This window comes from Pogona vitticeps, chromosome 4, assembly GCF_051106095.1.
Source record: "Pogona vitticeps strain Pit_001003342236 chromosome 4, PviZW2.1, whole genome shotgun sequence".
Taxonomy (NCBI): Eukaryota; Metazoa; Chordata; class Lepidosauria; order Squamata; family Agamidae; genus Pogona; species Pogona vitticeps.
This window is the reverse complement of record NC_135786.1, coordinates 24,940,081-24,962,772: the sequence shown is the minus strand read 5'-3', so window position 1 is coordinate 24,962,772 and position 22,692 is coordinate 24,940,081. Positions and strand designations below refer to the sequence as shown.

Sequence of the window (22,692 nt, the reverse complement as noted above, 5' to 3'; positions counted from 1 at the left end):
CAGGTTCCAGTTGTGTTCCTAATTTCTAAGATCCTACTGGACAACAAGCATGCAAACTTTCTGCTATATTTTTAAAATTCATGGTAGATGGTCAAAGACCTCTGTCTCTCAGACATTTTCCAATAACAACTCCTTTAATGTCTAAGTTGCCCAGACAAATTTAAGTGTCAAAGGAAAGACAGAGTGGATTTTTTAAAAAAACCCGAACTACGAGCCTTTTATAATCTGAAAATAATTGTCCAAGCCTGTCCAAGCACTCCCAATCAGCTACTTCTGAGAGATGTTATTTTGCACCAGTCTCTCAGTTTTAGTAAACAGCTTCCACAAGCTTGAATTTTGCCCATTTCTGCTGTCTTGTTTATTAACACTGTGCATAAACAATAGGGTTCCAAAAGATCTCCTGTATGGAGAATTAGTGCAGGGAAATCACCCCAGAGGGAGACCACAGCTGCCATACAAGGATATCTGCAAGCGGGATCTGAAGGCCTTAGAAATGGACCTCAACAGATGGGAAAGCCTGACATCTGAGGGTTCAGTCTGGAGGCAGGCGGTCCATCACGGCCTCTCCCAATTTGAAGAGACCCTTGTCCAGCAGGCCAAGGCAAAGAGGCAGTCCCAGAAGCAGCAAAATCAGGGAGCTGGACAGGGGACAGGTTGGATTTGTCTTCAGTGTGGAAGGGACTGTCACTCTCGAATTGGCCTTCTCAGCCACACTAGACGCTGTTCCAAGTCCTCCATACAGAGCACGTTACCATAGTCTCTCAAGACTGAAGGATGCCAATGGAGACAACAGGAGAAATTAAAGAAAAGAATTCCAAGAATTTATAGTAAAAAGGTTTGGAAAGCAAGATAGAGTACTTTATATATATATATATAACTTTTCAAAATTGCAGAGCAGTTTACAATACAATAAAACACAGTAAACACTGACGAAACACAATTAAAAAAACATGTGACCCCGCCCCCACATTTTTAGTGACTTCAGTGGTAGATAATAACTGGGTATCACTGTTTGGATAGCGGTTCCTAATAATTATACAGTATGTCTGTTGTTCCAATATGACATCATCTTCAAGGTTCATAGATTCTTCTTTTTTTTGAAATGCTCTGGACCCAGGCTGAACCGCATGAAGAGGCAATCTCACGAACCTTAACCCTGCAAAATGAACAAAATGACAAAACAAAGACATAATACACAAAAGGATAACACGCTACTGTTTCTATGGCAACCATTCCCGTCCTTGCAGTAACTATTGCAGCAAAGATGGGCGGGACACTTCCCTTTTCCATCCCTGTTTCTCCTCCGTCCCACCCCCTGAAACAAACCAAGCTCTCTAACTGGTTAACAACTGACAATGGCATCTGTTTTTTCAAAAGCTTCTATCCAATCAGCTTGTACAGTGAGCTTTTATTTTAAAAAAATCATATCTTCTCTCTCTCTCTCTCACCAAAGCGTGGAATTTCACCACGCGTCTGTCTTTCCGCCCTCGCGACAGGCTCGGTCGAGGCGTTCCATTGGCCGCCTCGCTTAGATCTTGCCCCTTTCCAATGATTGGTGTTGGCTCGTCTCACTCTGGACCTCGTGGCCAATTAGCGCGGCGCTGAAGGGTGGTGATCACGACAACATCAACGGCGACAGGCGAAGCGGAAGTGGTAGCGCCGGGGAGGCTGTGGGCGGAGGGGCGACACCGTTGGGACCATCGCCATGGGGGCAGTGCTGGGGGTCTGCTCTCTGGCCAGCTGGGTGAGTAGGGGCGAAGGGGCTGCGTCGACCGAGCCGCCTTGCGGCTTCTGGGGTGACAAGGGGGACCCCTGGCTCCCCCTTTGGAGACCTTGCGAGGCTCTCTCGCGGTGAGCTCTTTCTTTCCATCCTGGGCAAGGGAGGGAAGCCCCTGAAGCGTTTCCGTGCATCTTCGTCGCCCCCCCCCCCGTCAGCCCCTCAGGCTGATGTCAGATCGTCACGGTGTGCCACGGAGGGAGGGCCTGTCAACAACCATATCGTGAATTGGAGACCGGAGGCAAAGGAATTGTTGTCCCTCGGTCCCACTTTTAGGCTTCTGAGGGGCATTTGCCTGATAATTGAGAGGACATTAGGTTGGAGTGCTGTCTCTTTTTAACCTCTTTTTACCCAGTGAGCTTAGTAAGTCTTACTTCTGAATAGAGGCACATACTATTAGCCCGACCCAATAATGTTTTTTTAAATTTCATATTTACTTTGTTGTTTTCAGGCTGATTTTGTTTGCGTGTTTTGAAGGATGTTATTGTGAAACAAAACGGTTTTGTGATATAGCATATAGCTTAGATCTAAAACTGAGTAACATCAAGTAAGGAGAAACTCACTAAAGCAGAAATACAGTTTCCTCATAACCCTAGGGTTTGTGATTTTGTCACTAGGAATGATGTTTTCCTTCATTCAGGAAGTGGCTGCTGAGTCACAGCCTTCTCGGTACTTTAACCTGTCCTGTGAGTATTTGCCTGTAATTCCATATTGGAACCAAGTATTGCAGATCCACTCCTGAGTGACAGCTCATTTGTTTCTCTTCCCTTGCTCTGATTCTGTTGGATTATTTTGGGTTGATTAATACATCAGTACTATTTTATTTTATTTTTACACTCCCTTTCTCCTTATAGAAGGACTCGAGGGGACTGACAAATGATTAAAAATGTAAATATTAAAACTGATACCTGGGTATGCTCAAACACAGTTTTAAAAGTGAAAAGGCCCATTTTGAGTTAACTAGGAAAAGGCATTCTTTGCAAGTATAAAATTTTTCTTGTTTGTTACCTTCCACCCACTTTGAATTAGCAGATGGCCAGGCTCAGGAATGTTGCCAGAAGGCATTGTGAAGATAGTAGAAACAAAAAACTAGCAGGGAGACAGAGATTGAAGGCCATACATTTAGGCCCAGGCCAGGAAGACAACATAAACATATCAATAGATAAGGAAGATGGAATATGCATTCCTACAGACAGTGAAGTACATCATTGAGGCAGATCAAAGGGGAACTGGGGCATCTTACATATATCTATACAGGTAGTGGACCAATAATTTTGTAACCTTGTCACCATTATCCAATTAGGTTTAGGATCCAAACTTTAGGATTATACTGACCAATAGTATTGTAGAACTTTATGGCTCTTTGTTATGTTATGAAATATCTGTACACTGTATTTTCGGGGTCTTCTCTGCTTTTAAAAGAAGTCCCAGATGACTTTGTATTGCTTATTTCAATAAAATTGAACCTTGGTTCAGCTGGCTGCATCTTGCCTGATCCCTTACAGGAGACCAAATTGGGGAATCGGCTTTGGTTCATAACAAAACCATTATAAATGTGAAAATCAAAGTATAATAATAATTAAACATAATCATTATTTTAAAAGCACAAAATATATCCCAGATATAAAAACCAAGCCTTGAAAAAAAGAAGACTGAGAGGAGATATGATAGCACTTTTCAATTATTATTATTATTATTTATTTAATCACGGTGGACTACTCTAGGCGGCCAACAGCAGAGATAAAATACAATAACATAAAACAACATAATTACCACAACAAATAAAAGTAGGGAAACAATAAAGGAGAGAAGAAAATCAAAAGCTATCTGGTGAGAAGGCCTGCCGAAACATCCAAGTCTTTACAGTGGGGTCTCTACTTAAGAACGTCCCTACTTAAGAACAATCCAACTTAAGAACAGCTCCATTTGCTAAATTTTGCTTCTACTTGAGAACAGAAATCCAAGATAAGAACAGGAAAAAAAAACTTTCCTGCTCTTTTTTTAACCTTACGGTAGGTCATCTTAGGTTAAAAAAAAATTCTCCCCCTAGTGGTAGAGTACGTATTAACCAGCTCTGCATTGTAGTTCCTATGGGAACTAATGTTTCAATGTACGAACGCACCTCTACATAACAAAAAAACAGCCAGAACGGATTAATTGGTTTTCAGTCCATTCCTATGGGAAATTTTGCTTCAACTTAAGAACGTTTCAGCTTAAGAACACCATTCCAAAACGGATTAAGTTCTTAAGTAGAGGTTCCACTGTAGTTTCTATGGACGGAAAAGAGCAGATACGAATTAAATGGTTTTCAATGCATTCCTATGGGAAATGCAGATTCAACATAAGAACTTTTCAACTTGAGAACCACCTTCCAATACGGATTAAGTTCTTATGTAGAGACCCCACTGTAATAAGTTCTTAAAGGTGCCCAGCGAGGGAGCTCCGCGAATACCAGGAGATAAGTTATTCCAAAGGCGAGGAGCCACCACCGAGAAGGCCCTATTTCTTGTTTTCTCTTTTCGGGAATGTATTTATTTATTGGATTTCTATCCCCCCAGTGTTTTTTTGTTTCAACCCAGTGCTGCTTGTTTTGTCAGTTGAAGACAGTTCATAGTCAACTGAAGTTATGGTATTGCTTTGCAAAAGCAGTGTTCATATTTAATTTCTTAAACTGTCATCCACTCAGAATAGTGTAAATTATCTCTTTTTAAGGTGGCTGCTATCTCTTTTTAACAATTTAGAATGAATCACTATTCAGAGTTTGTGCTTTCAAAGTGCTTTGCACCGTGGCATCCCAATACAGAGTGTTGTATGTGTGTGCACTTATATGTGTGTGAATGTATGAAGAGTTGGGAGCATGTGTTAGCTAACCATTGTTTGCCAAAATATAGACACCATAAAAATATTGTAGGGCCCACTAAAGTGGTCCTTGAACAGTCTTCTAACAGTACCATAACAAAATAGGCCATTAGAAATAATGTTAGTGGAAAAGCTCCTGTTAAGACCAAAATGTCCCCCACTGATATGATTGCTCACTGTGCATTTCTATGGCCCTGGACTTGCCTTCCTCCATACAAATTTGTGTAGAGAATATGACCTTCTATTTTTGAGATGTGTTTTGAATTCATTTAGTCAAATCGGAGTGTCTGATTATAGGATAGTTCACTCAGGTATAAACTGTTGCATTTTTCCTTTCTACTACACAATGGCCAAGATCCTTTTGCTGACTATTGATTCAAATGGGCCTACTCTGTGATTTACTTTAGCATAGCAAGACATTTGGTTACCAAGGCTACTCTGGGCAGTTCACCTGCTTTTCTGTAGATTGAAATGTAGGATGCATTAGGAAGTCATGGCTTCTTATGACTGTGTGAACTTGCAGGCCTCTGTGCCCATCCTCCCCTGTTTTCTTTCATATGCAGACAGAGATGACCAAAGCAGTTTCCCCCATTCCAACGAAAATTTGTCATTTAGTTCAGACGAACCAGGGGCGAACCACAATGTATGATCTGTGTATGATCCACAGTTTATTAGATAAATATGTAAACAAATCACAGTTGGAAGCAAGTGTATCTTATTTCATGCATGCTAGGAAAGGAGAGGGTGAGTGCCTGGAATCTAGGACTTAATACAATTTATATACAGGCACTCCTCATTTAACGACTGAGTTCCATTCCTAGAACCAGGTCATTAAGCAAATTGGTCGATTAGTGAGGAGCATTAAACTGTATACAAGAGTAACAAATCATGTGCTGTGCAGAATGTGTAGCTTGCATAATTGTAAACCGCCCAGAGAATGCTTTAAGTGCTATGGGGTAGTACATAAGCAGCACGCTCTGTTTTCTTTAAAGGGGTGTGTGGCAAAGACACAAGGACACATTTATGAGGGTCATAAAGGATTGTGAATCCTAGCAGTTGTTAAATGGGTATATTGTTAAGCCTGTCTACTGAAGAAAACCACTATTTCCTGTTATATTCAAACCAACATTTATCTGGCCTACCTACAGTTTTTGCCATTCCCCAGTTCCTCACAGCTCTTATCTCACAATCACTGGCTGAAACTTAGTTTTGCTTGGCATAGTAAATTGCATTAGAGTAGGGCCACTGCATGAGGGAGGATTTAATAAGTCAACTATGTGATAAATTCCTCAGAGTCAAATGGGTCTAACTGCAGTTGTGATTTACTACACTAAGCAACAGGTTTTCATCCACTGGTTGGAGTAAATGTGATTCTTGTCTCAACTTTACTTATAGATAGGCCTTTCTGTAGTCCTGCTTTGTAAAATGATGGCATTAGGGGTGGGGCTTTGGGATATGTCCTGGGATTTTCTTTGATTCTCTTGGTGTGTGTGATGTGGTTTATGTATAAAAAAAACATAGTTGACAAGAGTAGATTAATGAAGACTTGACTGAAATCGGTCTTTGAGCTTGTTCATACAAATAAATTACAAAATACATATTTGAAAGTATGTAAAAATGCCTTCTGTATATTCCTTTCCCTTATTAAATTTTTTTGGGCTAATGTAGAAAAACTCTGTTGGAAAAATAATTTGACTGTTGATCGTGTTACAGCATTTAAGCAACAGGTTTTTAAAAGTGTTTGTAGTTTAGAGAATAATTGTTTAAGAGCACAATCTGTTTTCAAAGTCTGTCAGCCTTCAAGGAACACATTGTGTGTTAATTAGAGATGGGGATGAACTGTCAAAATGGCGGTTCATCCTGGTTCATGGTCCGTCAAAGTTGATGAACCATGAATGTCTTCCCCATGAAAAAATGAACCACAAATTGGTTCACTGAGGTGTTTTTTTAAAAGACAGCTAGAGGCTGTCTAAAAAAACAACAGCTGACCCCCCACCCCAACAGCCTCCTCCTCTGCCTGCTTCCGATTACCACTGTCGCCTTCCTACCTTGACTAATGCCATCTGAGTCCGCAGTCTGTGTCACCACTGCCATCCACAGCGGCCTGCGCTGTAGTGGCCTCTGCCACCACCATCCACCACCACTCATTGCGATGGCTTCCACTGCTATGGCCTGCCTTAAGGGAATCCGGGCTGCCCTTTGCAAAGATGGCGGCTGCAACTTCCCTAAGAGAAGCTGCAGCTGCCATCTTTGCAAAGGGTAGCCTGGATTCTCTTAACGTAGGCTAAGGGAATCTAGACTGCCCTTTGCAAAGATGGTGCCTGCAACTTCCCTGCCCCAAAAGAAGCCACAGCCGCCATCTTTGCAAAGCGCACTGTCCCTTATGGCAGACTGCGGCTGCGGAGACCACCACAGTGGGCAGTGATGAATGGTGGCAGCGCTGAGGGCGGCAGATGGCGGCAGCGGCTAAGGTAGGGAGGGGAAGTGGGTGGGGGAAAGGTTGTGGGGATGGGTGGCTGTGGGGCTAGCTCGCTGCCTATGATTGGCGGGCCCATAGGCAGAGTGGGAAAGCCATAGGCAGATGGCTTTAAAAATGTAAAAAATGTACAAATATTCATCCCTTTGTATTTGTCAGGGTCTCTGGAACTCATGAATACAAAGAGACGAGTGTTTAACGAATCAGCAATTTTTAATGAATATCGCAAATCATTTTTTTATTTGTCTAGTGTTAATTATTTTGTTTCAATATTGCAATCCTATAACTCTTATCGTTGCTTTTTAAAAAGAAAATTCTGTTTGAAAGGGTAAATACTCAAGATGAAAGCTCATATCATTCACATCTCTGCTTTTTAGATTCCATGTCTGTTCAGCGGTGCATCATGTTTGCTGTGTCGTTGTTGTCCCAACAGCAAGAATTCTACCGTGACCCGGCTTATTTATGCCTTCCTTCTCCTCCTCAGTACTCTGGTTGCCTGCATCATGCTGGCACCAGGTATGGAGAAGCAGCTGAAAAAGGTATGATATGGGGCTGTCAGTCTGTTTGTAACACCAGTGACTGGATACTGATTCAGCAACAAATATAACATCTGCCTTGGAGCAGGCTGAAGAATCTTAACTAATCTGGATCTATCTAATAGTTGTCGGTTTCTTTGGGCTGCGGATAGCTCAGGGGTTTAGACCTCTGGCTGCAGAGTCAGAGGTTGGGAGTTCAATTCTCCACTGTGCCTCTCTGATGGAGGATGGACTCGATGATCCTTCCAGCTCTATCATTCTACCATCACAATTACCGTATTTTTTCGTTTATAAGAGGCCCTGTTTATAAGACACCCCCTTTTTTTCTTATCCAAAAATTAAGAAAACTTAGCTTTGAATATTCAGCTTCTGGGCTCAGAACACTAGGACATTATGACTCCTTGCTGAATCTGAGCACTGCCTACAGGCTCCGCCTCCAAGGAGGTGTGTTCCAATTGGTTTGTTCAGCATCAACTGATGTAAGTTCCATAAGGCTCATGAATGGAGGAAGCTAAGTCTCCTGACTGTGGGAAGCTAAGCCTCGTGATTGAAGGAAGCCTGTTTACAGAGGCAAGGTACGGGTCATTTTGTTCTCTCCTTTTACTTCTGAGTAAAAGACACTCCTCAATTTTTAGTGTAATGATTTTAGGAAAAAGTAGTGTCTTATACATGGAAAAATACGGTATGTTAGTCAGGTTAGTATCAGAGGACAAAATTCCAGGTGTACACTGGAGAACTTCAATGCAATTTTGTATTGTCTTTTAATTTATTTTGTGACCTTTCTTCAGAAGCTCTTCAGTTTTTCTCTCTGTGTTGCAAGAATAATTGCTCCCTGATATGGGCATACAATGAGATCATGTGATTGTTTTTCTGAATTTTTAAAATATATTTTCTTTTAGCAGTGATGCCTTTATTGTGATGAAAAGCAAATTGGAAGGCAATGCAGTTGTTTCGGCAAAGGAGTCTTATACTCTTGCATGCAGCCTCTTATGATTTGGGCCTCTGCTTTCTATGATGATGGCAGTTTCCAAATACTCTTCAAGGCAGTCATATATAGATTGATAGTTCAGAAATGATGTAACTAAGACATATGTTGCTCCACTGACTACATCTGCATTTCTTTAGAGTGAGCATATTTGATATACTTTCTCAGCTGGGAAACAGAGTATTGGCCACTATTGAGATTTGAACATCAGTGGTTCAGATGTTCAATAAGCCCTCAAATAATGAAGCTGCCTGTGTAGGAAGAGTGCTGTTCCATGTAGCACAAATTGAACGTCAGTTCCCAGATCAGTTGTACTTGTTTCGACTGGATTTGCTTCCAGTTTATTAGACTGTTTTGAGTCCATTATTTTCTTCATGGAAGAGTTCAGATGTCTCCCTGAAATAACATGAGGTGGAAAGGAGAATTGGTTGTCCTCTACATATTGATGAGACCAAACACTCAGATCCCAAATAATCCTCCCCAGCAGCTTTATATAAATGTTAAAGAGCATTAGGAAGAAGACAGAACCAGATCTGCTGTCTCAGCCCAGATAAAGAAGCCTGGAAACAAGGCTGGGGAGGATTCAACTCCTCCCCACAGGCCAGGAGTCAAGGCATCCTGATCACCTCTGAGACAGGTCATCCAGGAGAGACAGAAGGCACTGAAACACGGACTCCCAAGCACCATACCTGTGAGCAGACTGAGGTGGATACAGTGAATAATAAGCTGCTGAGATGTCTAGCAGACCAAGCCTGTATAACATTTAACCTGAATCCATTTTGTTGGATTTGACAGAATCACTATATAAAAACCAGACTTTACTTTCATTTTTGAATTTTAATTTCTTTTAGTGTTCATGGCTATGTCAGTCCCAGGAGTATATGGTAAGGATGCTGATATTGCATAATCAGTTTTTGGATGTATTGTTCTGTTATTTCAGATACCTGGATTTTGTAACAGCTATGATTGTGAAGCTTTGGTTGGGTACAGAGCAGTCTACCGAATTAGTTTTGCTATGGCCGTGTTCTTCTGCCTGTTTGCACTTCTTATGATACAAGTGAAATCAAGTAAAGATCCAAGGGCAGCTGTGCATAATGGGTATGTTTGGAGGTGGATTTGTCTTGTCTTTCCTTGCATTATCATTTGTAATCTATGTATATAGAAACTGAAAAACTGAATATATGCTTTCATTTTGGTGGGGAAGTTTCATGTGGCAAATAAAAGTGGCTTCATTGTTCCAGTCTTGGTGGCTGTATAAGTATGCCTCCAATGGAGATAAATAGCTGTAAAACCACGGTTACTATTAATTTCAATTTTTACTACCTTTGGAATATATACTGTATGTGTGTCTGTGTCTGTGTTTGTGTATACACAAACATACACATAGTATACATATATATATATGCATTGTATGTTTATGTGTAAAAGAATTGCTTTGATTTCCAATATCTTGGTTAGAAATCTCTCTGAAAAGTAAATATATATGTTTTCTTTGACAAAATTAATATAAATATTTTCTGATTCTTGAAGTGATGAATAGTGGCCCCTGTTCAAGCCTGGTGCAGATTACAGTCACCTTTTAAAAGTACAGTTTTAAAAACTAGAACTAAAAAAAGCCCTAAAACCCCAGTTGTTTGAAAATACTAGCTTTGGCTGAACAGTCAATGAATTTTTTATCTAATTGAAAGACTTCATTCCTAATCCAATAATTGTTTTCAGAATCCATCACCTAAGCTGAACCAGTTTGCTTTCCCTCTGCATAAGAACTAGGCTATTGTCCAGCACAGGGGTCTCCAAACTTTTTAACCCCGTGGACTGGCTGGGGATGGCGGGGCACCCCCTCACGCTTGCATGCATGTGTAAAGGAGCGTGCACTCTCTTGCACAGGCATGCGTGCACTTGTGTACACGCGTGAAGGAACGGGAGGGTGCTCGTGCATGCACGCTCATGCACATGTGCAAGCAACGGTGCCATGCTCATGCAGGTGCTTGTGCACATGTGCAAAAGGGTAGGGGAGTGGTTGTCGGCGTGCATGCATGCGCAAAGGGGCTGTGCGGAGGGGGAGTACTGCGGGGGTGGGTGGGTTGGGAGGTCTGTCTCCAGGGCCTGGGCCTGCTCAGCACAGACCAGCACCGGACCACAGACTAAGGGTTGGGGACCTCTGGCCTAGCACATCCAGCTGCCAGATTTTGAAGTTTCTGTGTTTTTATCAGCTGCAACATAGGAAGCATCTTTTACACATCAACTTGTCCATTCCTCTATTAAAGCAGGGACTGTATTGTTGAGGTGTCTTCCAGGTCCCCATGTGTATGCCACTTCCTTTATTTTCCTCTTTTCTGTTGGTTTGATGGCAAGTGTATGCAATCTTATAAAGGCTGGTACGGCAGACCCCCTCACTTATGACTAAGTGATTTCTTGATGACAATAGTAAAAAGGAAGATTCTGTTGATCGCATCTCTAAAATGTTACCATAAACACCACACACTGTTGTAACACACGGCAATGTAGATGCACCAGTTACAATGGTTATAAAAATGATTCTAAGATGCAAGTAGGGGTTATTAGCTTATATTGAAATGATCACAAAAGAAGATGCGGTTGCAGAACACGCCATTTTAAGTCACAGGACATCTGAAGGGTTTATGCTCAAATGTAGTGGCAACTTTGGGCTTGTTTTTAGGAACCTATTTATTTATTTAAAAATATTTTTGCCCCACCTTTCTCTTTAAAATTACCCAGGGCAGTTTACATCATTGAAAGACAATATTTAAAGCTGAAAACAATGAGAATACAATGGTGGTTTACACCATTATCAAACAATATTTAACAATATTTAAAGCTAAGAATAACAAGTATAAAGAGACAGTTTACATCATTAAAAGGCAGTATTAAAGCTAAAACAACAAGGATGCAAATACTAACAAGGAGCAAACAAATACCACTCTGAGAGATGGTAAACACAAGTAGTACTAAAGACCCGGTCAGAGCAGTAATAGAAATCAATTAATCTAAACAACCATCATGTAACTAGCCATGTAGCCAGTTACTCATAAGAGAAAGTTTGTCTGAAGAGAAAGGTTTTTGCCTGTTTTCGGAAGGACAGCAAAGATGGTGCCAGTCTGGCCTTTTGTGGGAGGGAGTTCCAGAGTCCAGAGTAAAAACAGAGAAGGCCCTCTTCTGTGTCCCCATCAGAAGCAGCTTCGGACTTGATGACTAGAAGTAGAATTGTAGTGCAAAGAATTACACATGCTCATTTTTCATCACTATTAGAAAGTCTCCTTATGACGTATCTTTGGTAGAGAAAGAGGATTTGTTACAGATAAGAATGATAACTCCCCAGTCACATCTATTTTTTTTTAACAGCTTCTGGTTCTTCAAAATTGCTGCAGTTGTTGGCATCATGGTTGGAGCATTTTACATTCCAGAAGGGCCTTTCACAACTGGTATGTATTCATGATTAAAGAAATAAACAGTGGTGCCTCGCTTAACGGTGATAATACGTTCCAGGAAAATCACTGTTAAGCGAAAACATCGTAAAGCGAAAATAAAAAGCCCATTGAAATGCATTGAAAACCGTTCAATGCATTCCAATGGGCTAAAAACTCACTATCCAGCGAAGATCCTCCATACGGTGGCCATTTTCGGTGCCTGTATAGCGAGGAATCCGTCCCTAAACACAGGGGGAGCCATTTTAATTACCCACCGGCCATTTTGAAACTGCCGATCAGCTGTTAAAAATCGTTTTGCAAAAAATCGGTTCCCAAAACAGGGAACCGATCATCGCAAAGCGAAAAAAACCTATTTAGTCCATCGTTTTGCAATCGTGAAGCGGATTTGTTGTAATGCAGGGTAATCGTAAAGCGGAGCACAATCGTAATAAGTTTTTTAAATGTAGTTGTCTTCAGTTTTTCTTTTTCCAAAAATCATACAGGTAGTGCTGTGCTTTTGGCCTGCAGAAAGATATTGATATTAAAGGAAACCTTTAATATAGGTTGTTTCACATGAGCAATTGCCACATAAACTCAGCCTGTAAACTCTTCAGAAGTTAGTCAAAACCCTGATGTGAGCTACTCAGCTGTACTGTATCCAGCAAGACCAGTGTAACTATGCCTCCCAGGGACCGGACCTTGACTGGCTTTGTGGCAAGGAGGAGTTGGTATTGGGCTTAAATGATCCAACCAGCTATCTGTATATTATAGATCTGACCTTGCAAAAGGAATTTTTTGCAGTATTGTTTCTGGAGTCTTCTAGCCAGCATGGACACTGGCTATGCTGGCCAGGAGATTCTAGGAGACGTTATCCAAGAAAGTACATTTTCCATTGTGTGAGAACAGCTACTCCTCTCCTCTGCCCCTGAGATTTTACAAAACAGTGGGCTGCTTGTTCCTCATCCACCTTAAGAAAGCTAAGGGAACACAGTTAGAATGTTGGTAGATGACTAGAGAGGCCTGGTTTCAGATTCCTATTTGACCTTGAAACTGAGTGGATGACCATGGTCTACTCACTGTGTCTCAGCCTAACCTAACCTCATGGAATTGTGAGCACAAAGCAAGGAGGGTGAGGCTGCTATATGTCAGCTGGACTTCTTGGAGAAAGGGGGAGATCAATGTATTGGCCAGTATACTCTTCAGAGTGGTTCTCTTGCTGAGCTCCCACAGTTCACAGCTTGCTTTGTGCTTACCTGCCCACAGCTTGAGAGACATGGCAGAGAAGAAAGCAAGTCTGGAATTGGAAGCAAGTTCTGACCATGTTGTAGGAAAAGCAGAATGGAATGTGCGGCTGGTGTGTCTTTTTGTTGTCAAGAAGAAGCAGTGATCTGCCCAAAAGCACACTGGCCTTGCCTTCCTTATTCCTTTTTTTGAAAGACTGTCATGGCTTACTTCCATCTCCAGGCTTTTTTGACAGTTGCTCTACCATCAGCTGTACAAAAACTGGGCTGATTGGATATCTCCTTGTAGAAACTTCCATGTGCACGACTGAGCATTGCACGAACAGTATAGGCCAGTGGGATTCTGGTTGTCAGAAATAGCTGAAGTATTGTGGTACGTGTATTCAGCCTAGCACTTGGTTTTGTTTTTCCCCTTCCCATGTTCCATAGGGATTTTTGGCTCAAATTATACTCCTGCAGAATTTAGATAGCTCATTGAGTTTTTCAGTTAAGACTATTGTAAAGCAAACAATAAACGTGAAGCCATACATAACCATACACCCCCGGAATCTCTATAGGTTTTGCAGTTTTTACAGGGCATTTTATATTAATGTGATTGTTAGAGGTACCTGTAGTTATGAGATGCTGCTTCAGGTGTAGGAGAAGAATATAACAACTGATGAGCTGATGTAACACAAGGGTGAAGCATAAATACATGTTTGAACATCTTTGCTGAGTGAAGGAAGAAAGTCACAGAACCTCAGCCAGTTACTTTTGGTCCAAGGTTACCAAATGTTACAGGCTGCTGCTAACCCTCTTTTCTTCCTTCTAGCGTTGTTTGCAATCGGCACTATTGGCGCCTTCTTTTTCATTCTCATCCAGCTGGTGCTTCTGGTAGATTTTGCTCATTCCTGGAATGAATCCTGGGTTGAACGAATGGAAGAGGGAAACACCAGGTGTTGGTATGCTGGTAAGTGGCATTTAGTGGATAACAGCAAAGATGCATAAGAAACAGGGAAGTTTATTATTTGCTTTTAGTAACAGATATCTGTATTTGGCCAAGCTTCTCGGTATTGACAGCACAAGTAGTTGCTACTGCACTGTAGCTACACTGTGGGAAATGTTTTAGCTGTAGTTTAGGATTGAATAAATAAATAAATAAGTTGTGATAATCTGAACAAAGGATATTTCACAATTCAACCCTAGTTTCACAGGTGCAAATCAAGTAACTGCTTTTCTTTAGTCTTCTCCCTGGTGAGAAAGAAAAATTATGTAGATGCTGTACTGATTGTGGTTTATATGGAGAATAAATATGCTTCATATGGAGGTTGCAAAAGTAGGAAATCAAGCTAAGAATAGGTTTTTTCATCCATTTGTAGCAATAGTTAGCCTTGCAGGGGAGGAGAAATCTAATATTTTATTTGAAATTAATCAGTCTTATGTCTTTATGGAGTAACCTTACTCTTAGAAAATATAGGATTAGATTGATATTAATAAAAATGATGCTTAATTTAATTTATTATGTTCATGTTATAATAGAGGTATATTTTTTTCAGCTCTGCTGTCATGTACCGGCTTGAACTATATCCTGTCCTTAGTTGCCATTGTGCTCTTCTATGTTTTCTACACAAAACCTGATAGCTGTACTGAGAACAAGTTTTTCATCAGCTTCAATATGATTGTGTGCATTGCTGTGTCTATCACATCAATCCTTCCCAAAGTCCAGGTATGAAGAATTTTTCATAGCTTCATTATGTGGATCAGATATACAGATCTGAATTTTTGTGGGCTTTAGATAGATGTGATACTTCTCCTTCAGGGCATTTTCTTGGCTTGCTCAGTAAAGCTGTATAATTTACAGGAGAGTTCTGGGGGGGCTGAGGCTAGTCTAATGTGCTGGTTCACGCCCACTGACCTATGAATGAGGTCTAGTATAATTTTGAAAATAATATATGTTGTAATGTTAGTTATTTTCATATGTAGCATGGCAGCAGATGTTTTCTGTGGTGAAGAAGAGGGGGGGAACCAAAGGTTACACAGCTAGCTGAATGTCAGCACTTTTGGAGTGATGACAGTGAGCTGTGGTTGCTTAAGTGGAAGTGAAACAAGTTAGAGAATCCTGAAAGAGCTGTTTGGTGCCTAAATTAAAGTATATCCAGTCAGTAATTTAGGGGAAAAGGGATTGAAACAATCCTTGAATGTTACTCATCACTATTTGATAATGCTAGTGTATTTCTTACACAACTCTAATAAAAGTGGAATAGGATTTCCAGTCAAGGCTTTTAACCTGATTAAATTTGATTATGCAGTAAAAAATGGCTTGTTTCAACAGGAACATCAGCCTCATTCTGGCCTTCTCCAGTCATCTGTCATTACTCTCTACACCATGTACCTCACTTGGTCAGCTATGTCCAATGAGCCTGGTAAGCTTTCATATTTCCAAGCAGTTGTCCATGTATTTCACATGTGTACTTGTAGAAGTGAACAGACCCCTTGTGCATTAATGGTGGGAAGAAATCTGAATATTTTGGAATGTTTCTAAAGATGGGCCTAGCCCTTGGACTTCCCTATCTTGCTAAGCACTTTTGTGGCTACAGCCTCTCATCAGTGATGAGGTTAAGAGGGCATTTAGAGATAAAATTCCCTACATAAAACTGAGCTGTGCTTTGCAGGAGACAAGCTGTTGCGCTGTGGCTTAACTCCTCCAGAGAGCAGGAATAGAATGGAACTGTGCTCTCTGTGCTTGATGATGAGAAGTCCACAGAGGGAGAAGAATGATGGTTAGGCACAACCATTTTGCTTTGCCTCTGCATTCTCTTCTGGGGCTCATTCATCCAGTGGATCTCGTCCCACTCGATGGAGGATTCTGTCCTCAGACCTTTATCGAATTGGAATTTGGTTGTGGACTGAAAACAGTTTCCCCACTCCTACCGCACAGTTTCTTCACTATACCCCACCCCGTTGTAGAGTTTAGTCACTTCACTTTGCCAGCAGGAAAAGACCTTCTTTTGTAGACAGACTTGGATAAACAGGGGCTATAATGGGATACTATATATACTGACTTAAGAAAGGTGTGGTTTCATGTGTTTTTAAATGATGGTTTATAATATTTTTGTTTACTTTTTAAAAAATATATCTTACTATGTTTTAAACTGCATTTATTATGTTTTGACTGATTATTAGCCACCATGGGTGTGGAAGGCAGCATATTAAATAAATAAATAAGTGTGGAGCTTCTTAATAAGCTACCAAACAAAGTCTTCTGTTAGTTGCTATAACAAAGACAGTTTGTTGCATGTTTGATCTCTCCAATATAACATTCCAGATCGCAACTGTAACCCAAGTCTTCTGAACATCATCAGCCAAATAGCTGTACCTACCTCCTCCCCACTGAATACAACTGTTGTTGTTCCTCCTACTCCTGAACCACAAAAATCTCCACAGTGGTGGGATGCACAGAGTATTGTCGGGCTCTTTATTTTTGTGCTTTGTCTCCTGTACTCTAGGTAAGAGCAGAGATTCATATTTATGAAACTGCAGGCACATAGGAAAATGGTATCATAAAGTTGACATACATTAAATAGATACAAGTTTTTTGTGTGTTAACTTAGAGGAAACTTCAGAATGAATGTAAGGTTACTTTTGTATATTTTAAAATTTGCCAGAACCATGGAGTGTTAACTCATAACACCACTGAGCTAGTCTTCATATTGTAACTAACAGAGCACAGACAGAGTTCTGCCTCCTGTCCTCTGAAGGTGCCGGCCACAGAGACTGGCAAAATGATAGGAAGAACAACCTTCAAAACATGGCCAAAGTGCCTGAAAAACCCACAACAATCATGTAACTAAATTCATGGATGTTTAACTTTTCAAAGAGTGGTGATTCAATGATAGTTTAAGTGCTAGTGTTTTAGACATGACAATCTGGTAAGGGATTCATTCTTTGACACTCTTAGTTTCTACACTGATTGTAAAAATCAGTGTTCTATGAGACAAGATGATGGGTGGAAAGAGAGAGAGACCAACTTCCTGCTTGTGTAATCCAAACTCAAAGCATCTTACATCTGGTTTTCAACAGTCCTCTTTCCATGCAGCTGACATGCAAAGCTTGCTTAGCATCAGTGGTAGAATTACGTTTATGCACTTTTAGAGAAGTGGAGGCTTAATTTATTCTTGAACCTTTTTAAAACTAATCATTTAAAGGCAACTATGCTTTTCACACATTTGAAATGTGTAAATCCCCTTTCTTCTGACTATTTTGCAGCATTCGATCTTCCAACTACAGCCAAGTGAACAAGCTGACCCTGTCTACAAGTGACAGTGTCATTCTGGATGATACTCCAGCCACTGCTGGTGGAGATGTAGAAGAAGGAGATGTTCAGCGGGTCTTGGACAATGAAAAGGATGGTGTCCAGTATAACTATTCCTTCTTCCACTTCATGCTGCTTCTTGCCTCCCTGTATATCATGATGACGCTTACCAATTGGTACAGGTGAGAATACTTAGCCTTAAACAACATAGCTAACAATGAGGGATCCTAGGTGTTGCAGTCAAGCAGCATCTGGAGAGCTGCTCTCTGCCTGGTACTTGACTGCCAATGACTCTCCAGGATTTCAGATAGCTATCTTTTCCAGCTCCACCTAGAGATGCAAATGAAATAGTATCTGGTTGTCACGATTCCACGTGGCCCCTGTTTGTTTCATCAGCCAAAGAGCTCATGCTACGTACCCCTCAGCTGCCACCAGTTGATTTCATCAACAAAACCTATTATTAATAATAAATGTCCAGACCATATGTCATTTTAAAAGAACCAGATAGAAATTGTTTATTGATACAGGTGTTGACAGAACAAGCAATGTTGTTAACTCTTAAACAAGCATTTTTCTTTATCCACCCTCAAACACCACTCTCCCGCCCAAACTCCAAAACTCTCTCTCAACTTTCTAACTAACCCTCTAATTCTCCATCTCAAAACCCTATCTCTGGAACCTTATCTCAACTCCTCCTCCTCTTGCTGAGTCTCTTATTCCTTATGACTCCACCCCTCCAACACTTCCATTGGTCTATGCAAATAGTATATGAATAATCATGACCTGGGTGAACGCCACACTGGTCGATATAGATTAAAGAATAATATTACAGTTGATGAATAAACTGCTTTTCTAAGTACTCAAAATGTTTTACATGTATTCTCAGTCTTGTAAAGAAGGTTAGTATTCCTCTCTGGTATGCTGAGTTAATAGATTGAACAGAAACCTTGTGGATTTTAATGCATGCTTTAATATGCTGTTTCTGATTGTTTATCAGAATGATAATTCTTGCCACAGAGTGAAAAGAGGCATGGTATTACAGGGATATCCTTGTTGCTTAGCATAGCAAGTTGCAGCTAAAGGAGATACACTGAATAGTGTAAATTTGTCATCTCAACTGCTCTGAGTTCTATTGACTTAATGAGCCTAGATGCAACTTACATGCTAAGCAGCAGGATTTCAGCCGTTCATTCAGTGGGCCTACTGTATTTGTGAATCACTATGCTAAGCAAGAGGATTTCAGCCATTGGTGTGTGTTTCAATGTTATCTCCCAGTTTCTCAGAGGTAAAAGAGAGTAGACCTAGCCAAACATATTTTGAAAGATTGCTGCTAGTATAGCACCTGGTTCAGTAACCATTACAGTGGTGCCTCGCTTAACGAGCGCACCATTTAATGACGAATCCACATAGCGATCTATTTTTTTAGATTGCTAATGCGATCGCATTGCGATGTTCTGAATAGGCAAAACATCGCATTGCGATGATCGGTAAGTGTTTCACTTACCGATCTTCGCATTGCAATGTTTTTTTAAACAGCTGATCGGCGGTTCCAAAATGGCCGCCGGGTGCCCAGAATGGCCACCACAAGTGTTTTCGCGCCCTGCCTTCGTTTACCGAGGGCACGAAAATGGCGGCGCTATGGAGGAACTTCGCTGAACTGTGAGTTTGGGAGCCATATGGCTATGGCTTTTTCCGTTCCGTTTAGCGATGTTTCTGCATAGCGACGATTAATCCGGAAGGGATTAACGTCGCTATGCGGGGCACCACTGTATACTTAAATTTGCCAGGCTTTAACCTAGTCTTTGACACAATGGTGGATCCCTGCAATTGACTGGCTTACATGTCATGCAGCTGAGTATCTTGCTTGTAGAGTTTTAACCCTTTGCAACCCACTTTCAATAATTCCTCTAAGCCCATTATTTTGCTTCACAGTTTACATGGCACTGTTTTCCTCCATGGTCTGAAAAGAGATACTTTTTGTTGTTTGGGCCTTGTTTTATAGTTCATTCTGTGGTTCACAAGGCAGATTTGTGTGCCCTGGTTTTAGAAAACTTCTCCCTTTAGAAAACAGTAAAACTATTTAAAATCAGTCCTTTGCAAGCTTTGTTATAGATCTTTTGGATTTTCTGAGCCGTTGCTGTAAGGTGTATAAAGTACAGGGTTTGTGTAAATACATGTCCTTTTTGCTTGGTTGTGTTCTGATAAGCATGATGAGATGCTTCACAGGCAGGTTTCACTGGGGAAGGACATCCCAGATAGGGCCATCTGATTGAATCAGAAGAGACTCAAGTCAATTTCATCTAATTCTTACAAAAATAGCATTAGACATTTGATTTTCCCCATTGTAATTATTAGGGTAGATAATGTTGCCTTCAGAAAACATGAGGACTTTGCCCCTTAGACAAAAGGTGAGGTGTAGTTTTTTTGGAGTCAATGAGGCAGGTTTCAAAATGGTTCCCCCCCAATGCACACCCCAATACTTTTCTAAAGAATTTCAAAAATAAAACCATCTATAGCTATGCATAAAACTATGCATAAAACTACATTCTTGTTTTTTGACTTGTTTTAAAAATGGCTTGTTTTTCTCTTGTCTTAATGAGGCTTTCAAGCTGTGGCTTAATTCATTTACCTCTTTCTTTTATTGTATAGCCCTGATGCCGAAACCAAAAACCTGAGAAGCAAGTGGCCAGCTGTCTGGGTGAAAATCTCCTCAAGCTGGGTCTGTCTCCTCCTTTATCTCTGGACCTTAGTGGCCCCTCTTGTCCTTACCAATCGGGATTTCAGTTAAATGGTAACTTTCTGAAAGTGTGGAAACATTATATTCTGCTCTGCTGAAAGCCAAATGTTCGGTGTTGCTTCTTGGAGCCAAGATTCTGGCTGTATCTCCTGCAACATACAGATGAATAGACAGCTGCTCTCTGGTATTATGCTTGAGCCAAGATCTAAACCATATACAGTTTGATGTGTTTAATTCAAAGCTAGCTTTACTGTTATTCTACTACAGCTCTGCTGTTTAAACATTTTGTAAAACTCAAAAGAAACTTGGAGTGTAAACAGGATGCATTTTGCTATTGGAGAAAGCTTAATTAGGCCGAAAGTAATATATTTTAAAGTCCTTATGCTTCAGTATATAGAGGTGAAAGCCATACTGTAAGTCTACATTCTGCTTTGGGAAATGTATCTAGTAGTGTTGTTTTTAATAGGTAGGAGTAGATTTTCTCAGTAGAGAATGGCATGTTAATGTAGTGTAGCAAATCAGCAACTGTTAGATCATTGTAAAAGACAGATTTTTATACAGAACATGTGTTTTGCTAAATAGTAGTATTTGCCACTTTATTTCATAGGGTCCATATCCAGTATGCTTTAAGCAAATTATTGAAATGAAGCATTTACTGAAGTGCTTCTTTCTAATGACCAATGCTTGTAAAAGCCAGTGTACCAATTTGTCCATTTTGACATTTAATATTTGCACTATAAACATGTTTGATTAACACTAAGTGTTCAGTGTTATTTATTTTTCTTATTTCTTTTCAAGTGATAGTTCAATTCTACATCAAACTTTTGATCAGAGTTCAAAAAAGTTACTTTTTTGAACTACAGATCTCAACACTGTCTGATATGGTCAGCGCTCCTGTTGAAGCTCAGGTCACCCTATGGAATAGGGAGATGACCCGGGTGGTTGACATGATTGCGCCTAAGCGCCCACTCCCTTGGTATACTTCTGAACTGCGGGCGATGAAGCAAGAGGGGAGACAGCTGGAGTGCAGGTGGAGGAAGTACCACTGGGAGTCCGATCGAACATGACTTAGAGCCCATTATCGGGCCTATTTCATGGCAATACGGCTGGTGAAACGGCATTATTTCTCCATCCGTATTGCTTCCTCAGAATGTTGTCCAGCACAGCTGTTTTGGGTGGTCCGGGATCTTCTTCAACCAGGAAATCCGGTAGAGGTCCTGGACTGCTCTTCAGCTTGCTGTGATGAGTTTGCCGTTCATTTTGAGGGGAAAATCGCTTATATTCGCTGTGGATTGGACTCTACTGTTACTGCAAAATCAGAGGATGTGTCCAGTGTGCCATGCTTAGGTCAAATATTAATGGATGAGTTTCAATTTTTGAGACCTGAGGATATGGACACGGTGCTTGGATATGTCCGTTCTACCACCACTCTGCTCGACCCTTGCCCATCTTGGCTAATTGGAAGATCTGCCAGGGGGTTTCGTACTTGGGTCCAGTAGGCTGTGAATGCCTCGAGAGAGGGAGTGGTTCCTACCACCTTGAAAGAGGCGGTAATTCGACCACTCTTTAAAAAGCCTAACCTGGACCCAAGGCTGGTGGTTAACTACCGACCAGTGTTGAACCTCCTTTATTTGGGCAAAGTGTTGGAACGGGTTGTGGCCGGGCAACTCCAGGCGCTGCTGGATGAAACGGATTTTCTGGATCCATTTCAATCTGGTTTCAGGCTGGGTTTTGGTACGGAGACTGCCTTGGTTGCCCTGTACAATGACCTTTCCCAGGAGAAAGACGGGGAGTGTGACCCTGTTGATACTCCTGGACCTCTCACGCGCTTTTGACACTATCGACCATGGTGTCCTTCTGGATAGGCTGACTGGGTTGGGAGTTGAGGGCACTGTTTTATGGTGGTTCCGCTGCTTCCTGGCTGACCGTGTCCAGAGGGTGGTGCTGGGGGACAGTTACTCTGCCCCATGGCATTTGTGTCATGTGGTTCCTCAGGGCTTGATACTGTCCCTCATGCTGTTTAACATCTACATGAAACCGCTGGGAGAGGCCATCAGGAGGTTTGGGCTGAGGAGTTAGCAGTATGCTGATGACACTCAGCTCTACTTCTCGTTTTCCACCAATCCAGGTGAGGCGGTTTCTGTGCTGAACTTGTGTCTGGACCAGATAATGGATTGGATGAGGGTTAATAAATTGAAACTCAATCCAGACAAGATGGAAGTGCTGTTAGTGGTGCTTCACCTGACAGGTTGGAGGGACATTTCCCTGCCCCGAATGGGGTTACACTCCCCCTAAGAGACAGAGTCCGCAGCCTGGGGGTGCTCCTGGGACCCCAGTCTAACTCTGGAAGCCCAGGTGGACT

General features: G+C 41.2%; 1 protein-coding gene across 1 annotated transcript; it reads left to right on the top strand.

Annotated features, from left to right (window-relative positions):
* The first annotated feature begins 1,587 nt into the window (after positions 1 to 1,587).
* Positions 1,588 to 21,086, top strand: SERINC3 (serine incorporator 3). The gene is made up of 10 exons (XM_020789243.3): positions 1,588 to 1,744; positions 7,490 to 7,651; positions 9,574 to 9,731; positions 11,997 to 12,076; positions 14,114 to 14,251; positions 14,838 to 15,007; positions 15,614 to 15,704; positions 16,607 to 16,787; positions 17,548 to 17,775; positions 20,243 to 21,086. Exons 1-10 carry the CDS (start codon positions 1,706 to 1,708, stop codon positions 20,379 to 20,381), a joined length of 1,386 nt encoding a protein of 461 aa, XP_020644902.2. The 5' UTR covers positions 1,588 to 1,705; the 3' UTR covers positions 20,382 to 21,086.
* Positions 21,087 to 22,692: the final 1,606 nt, after the last annotated feature.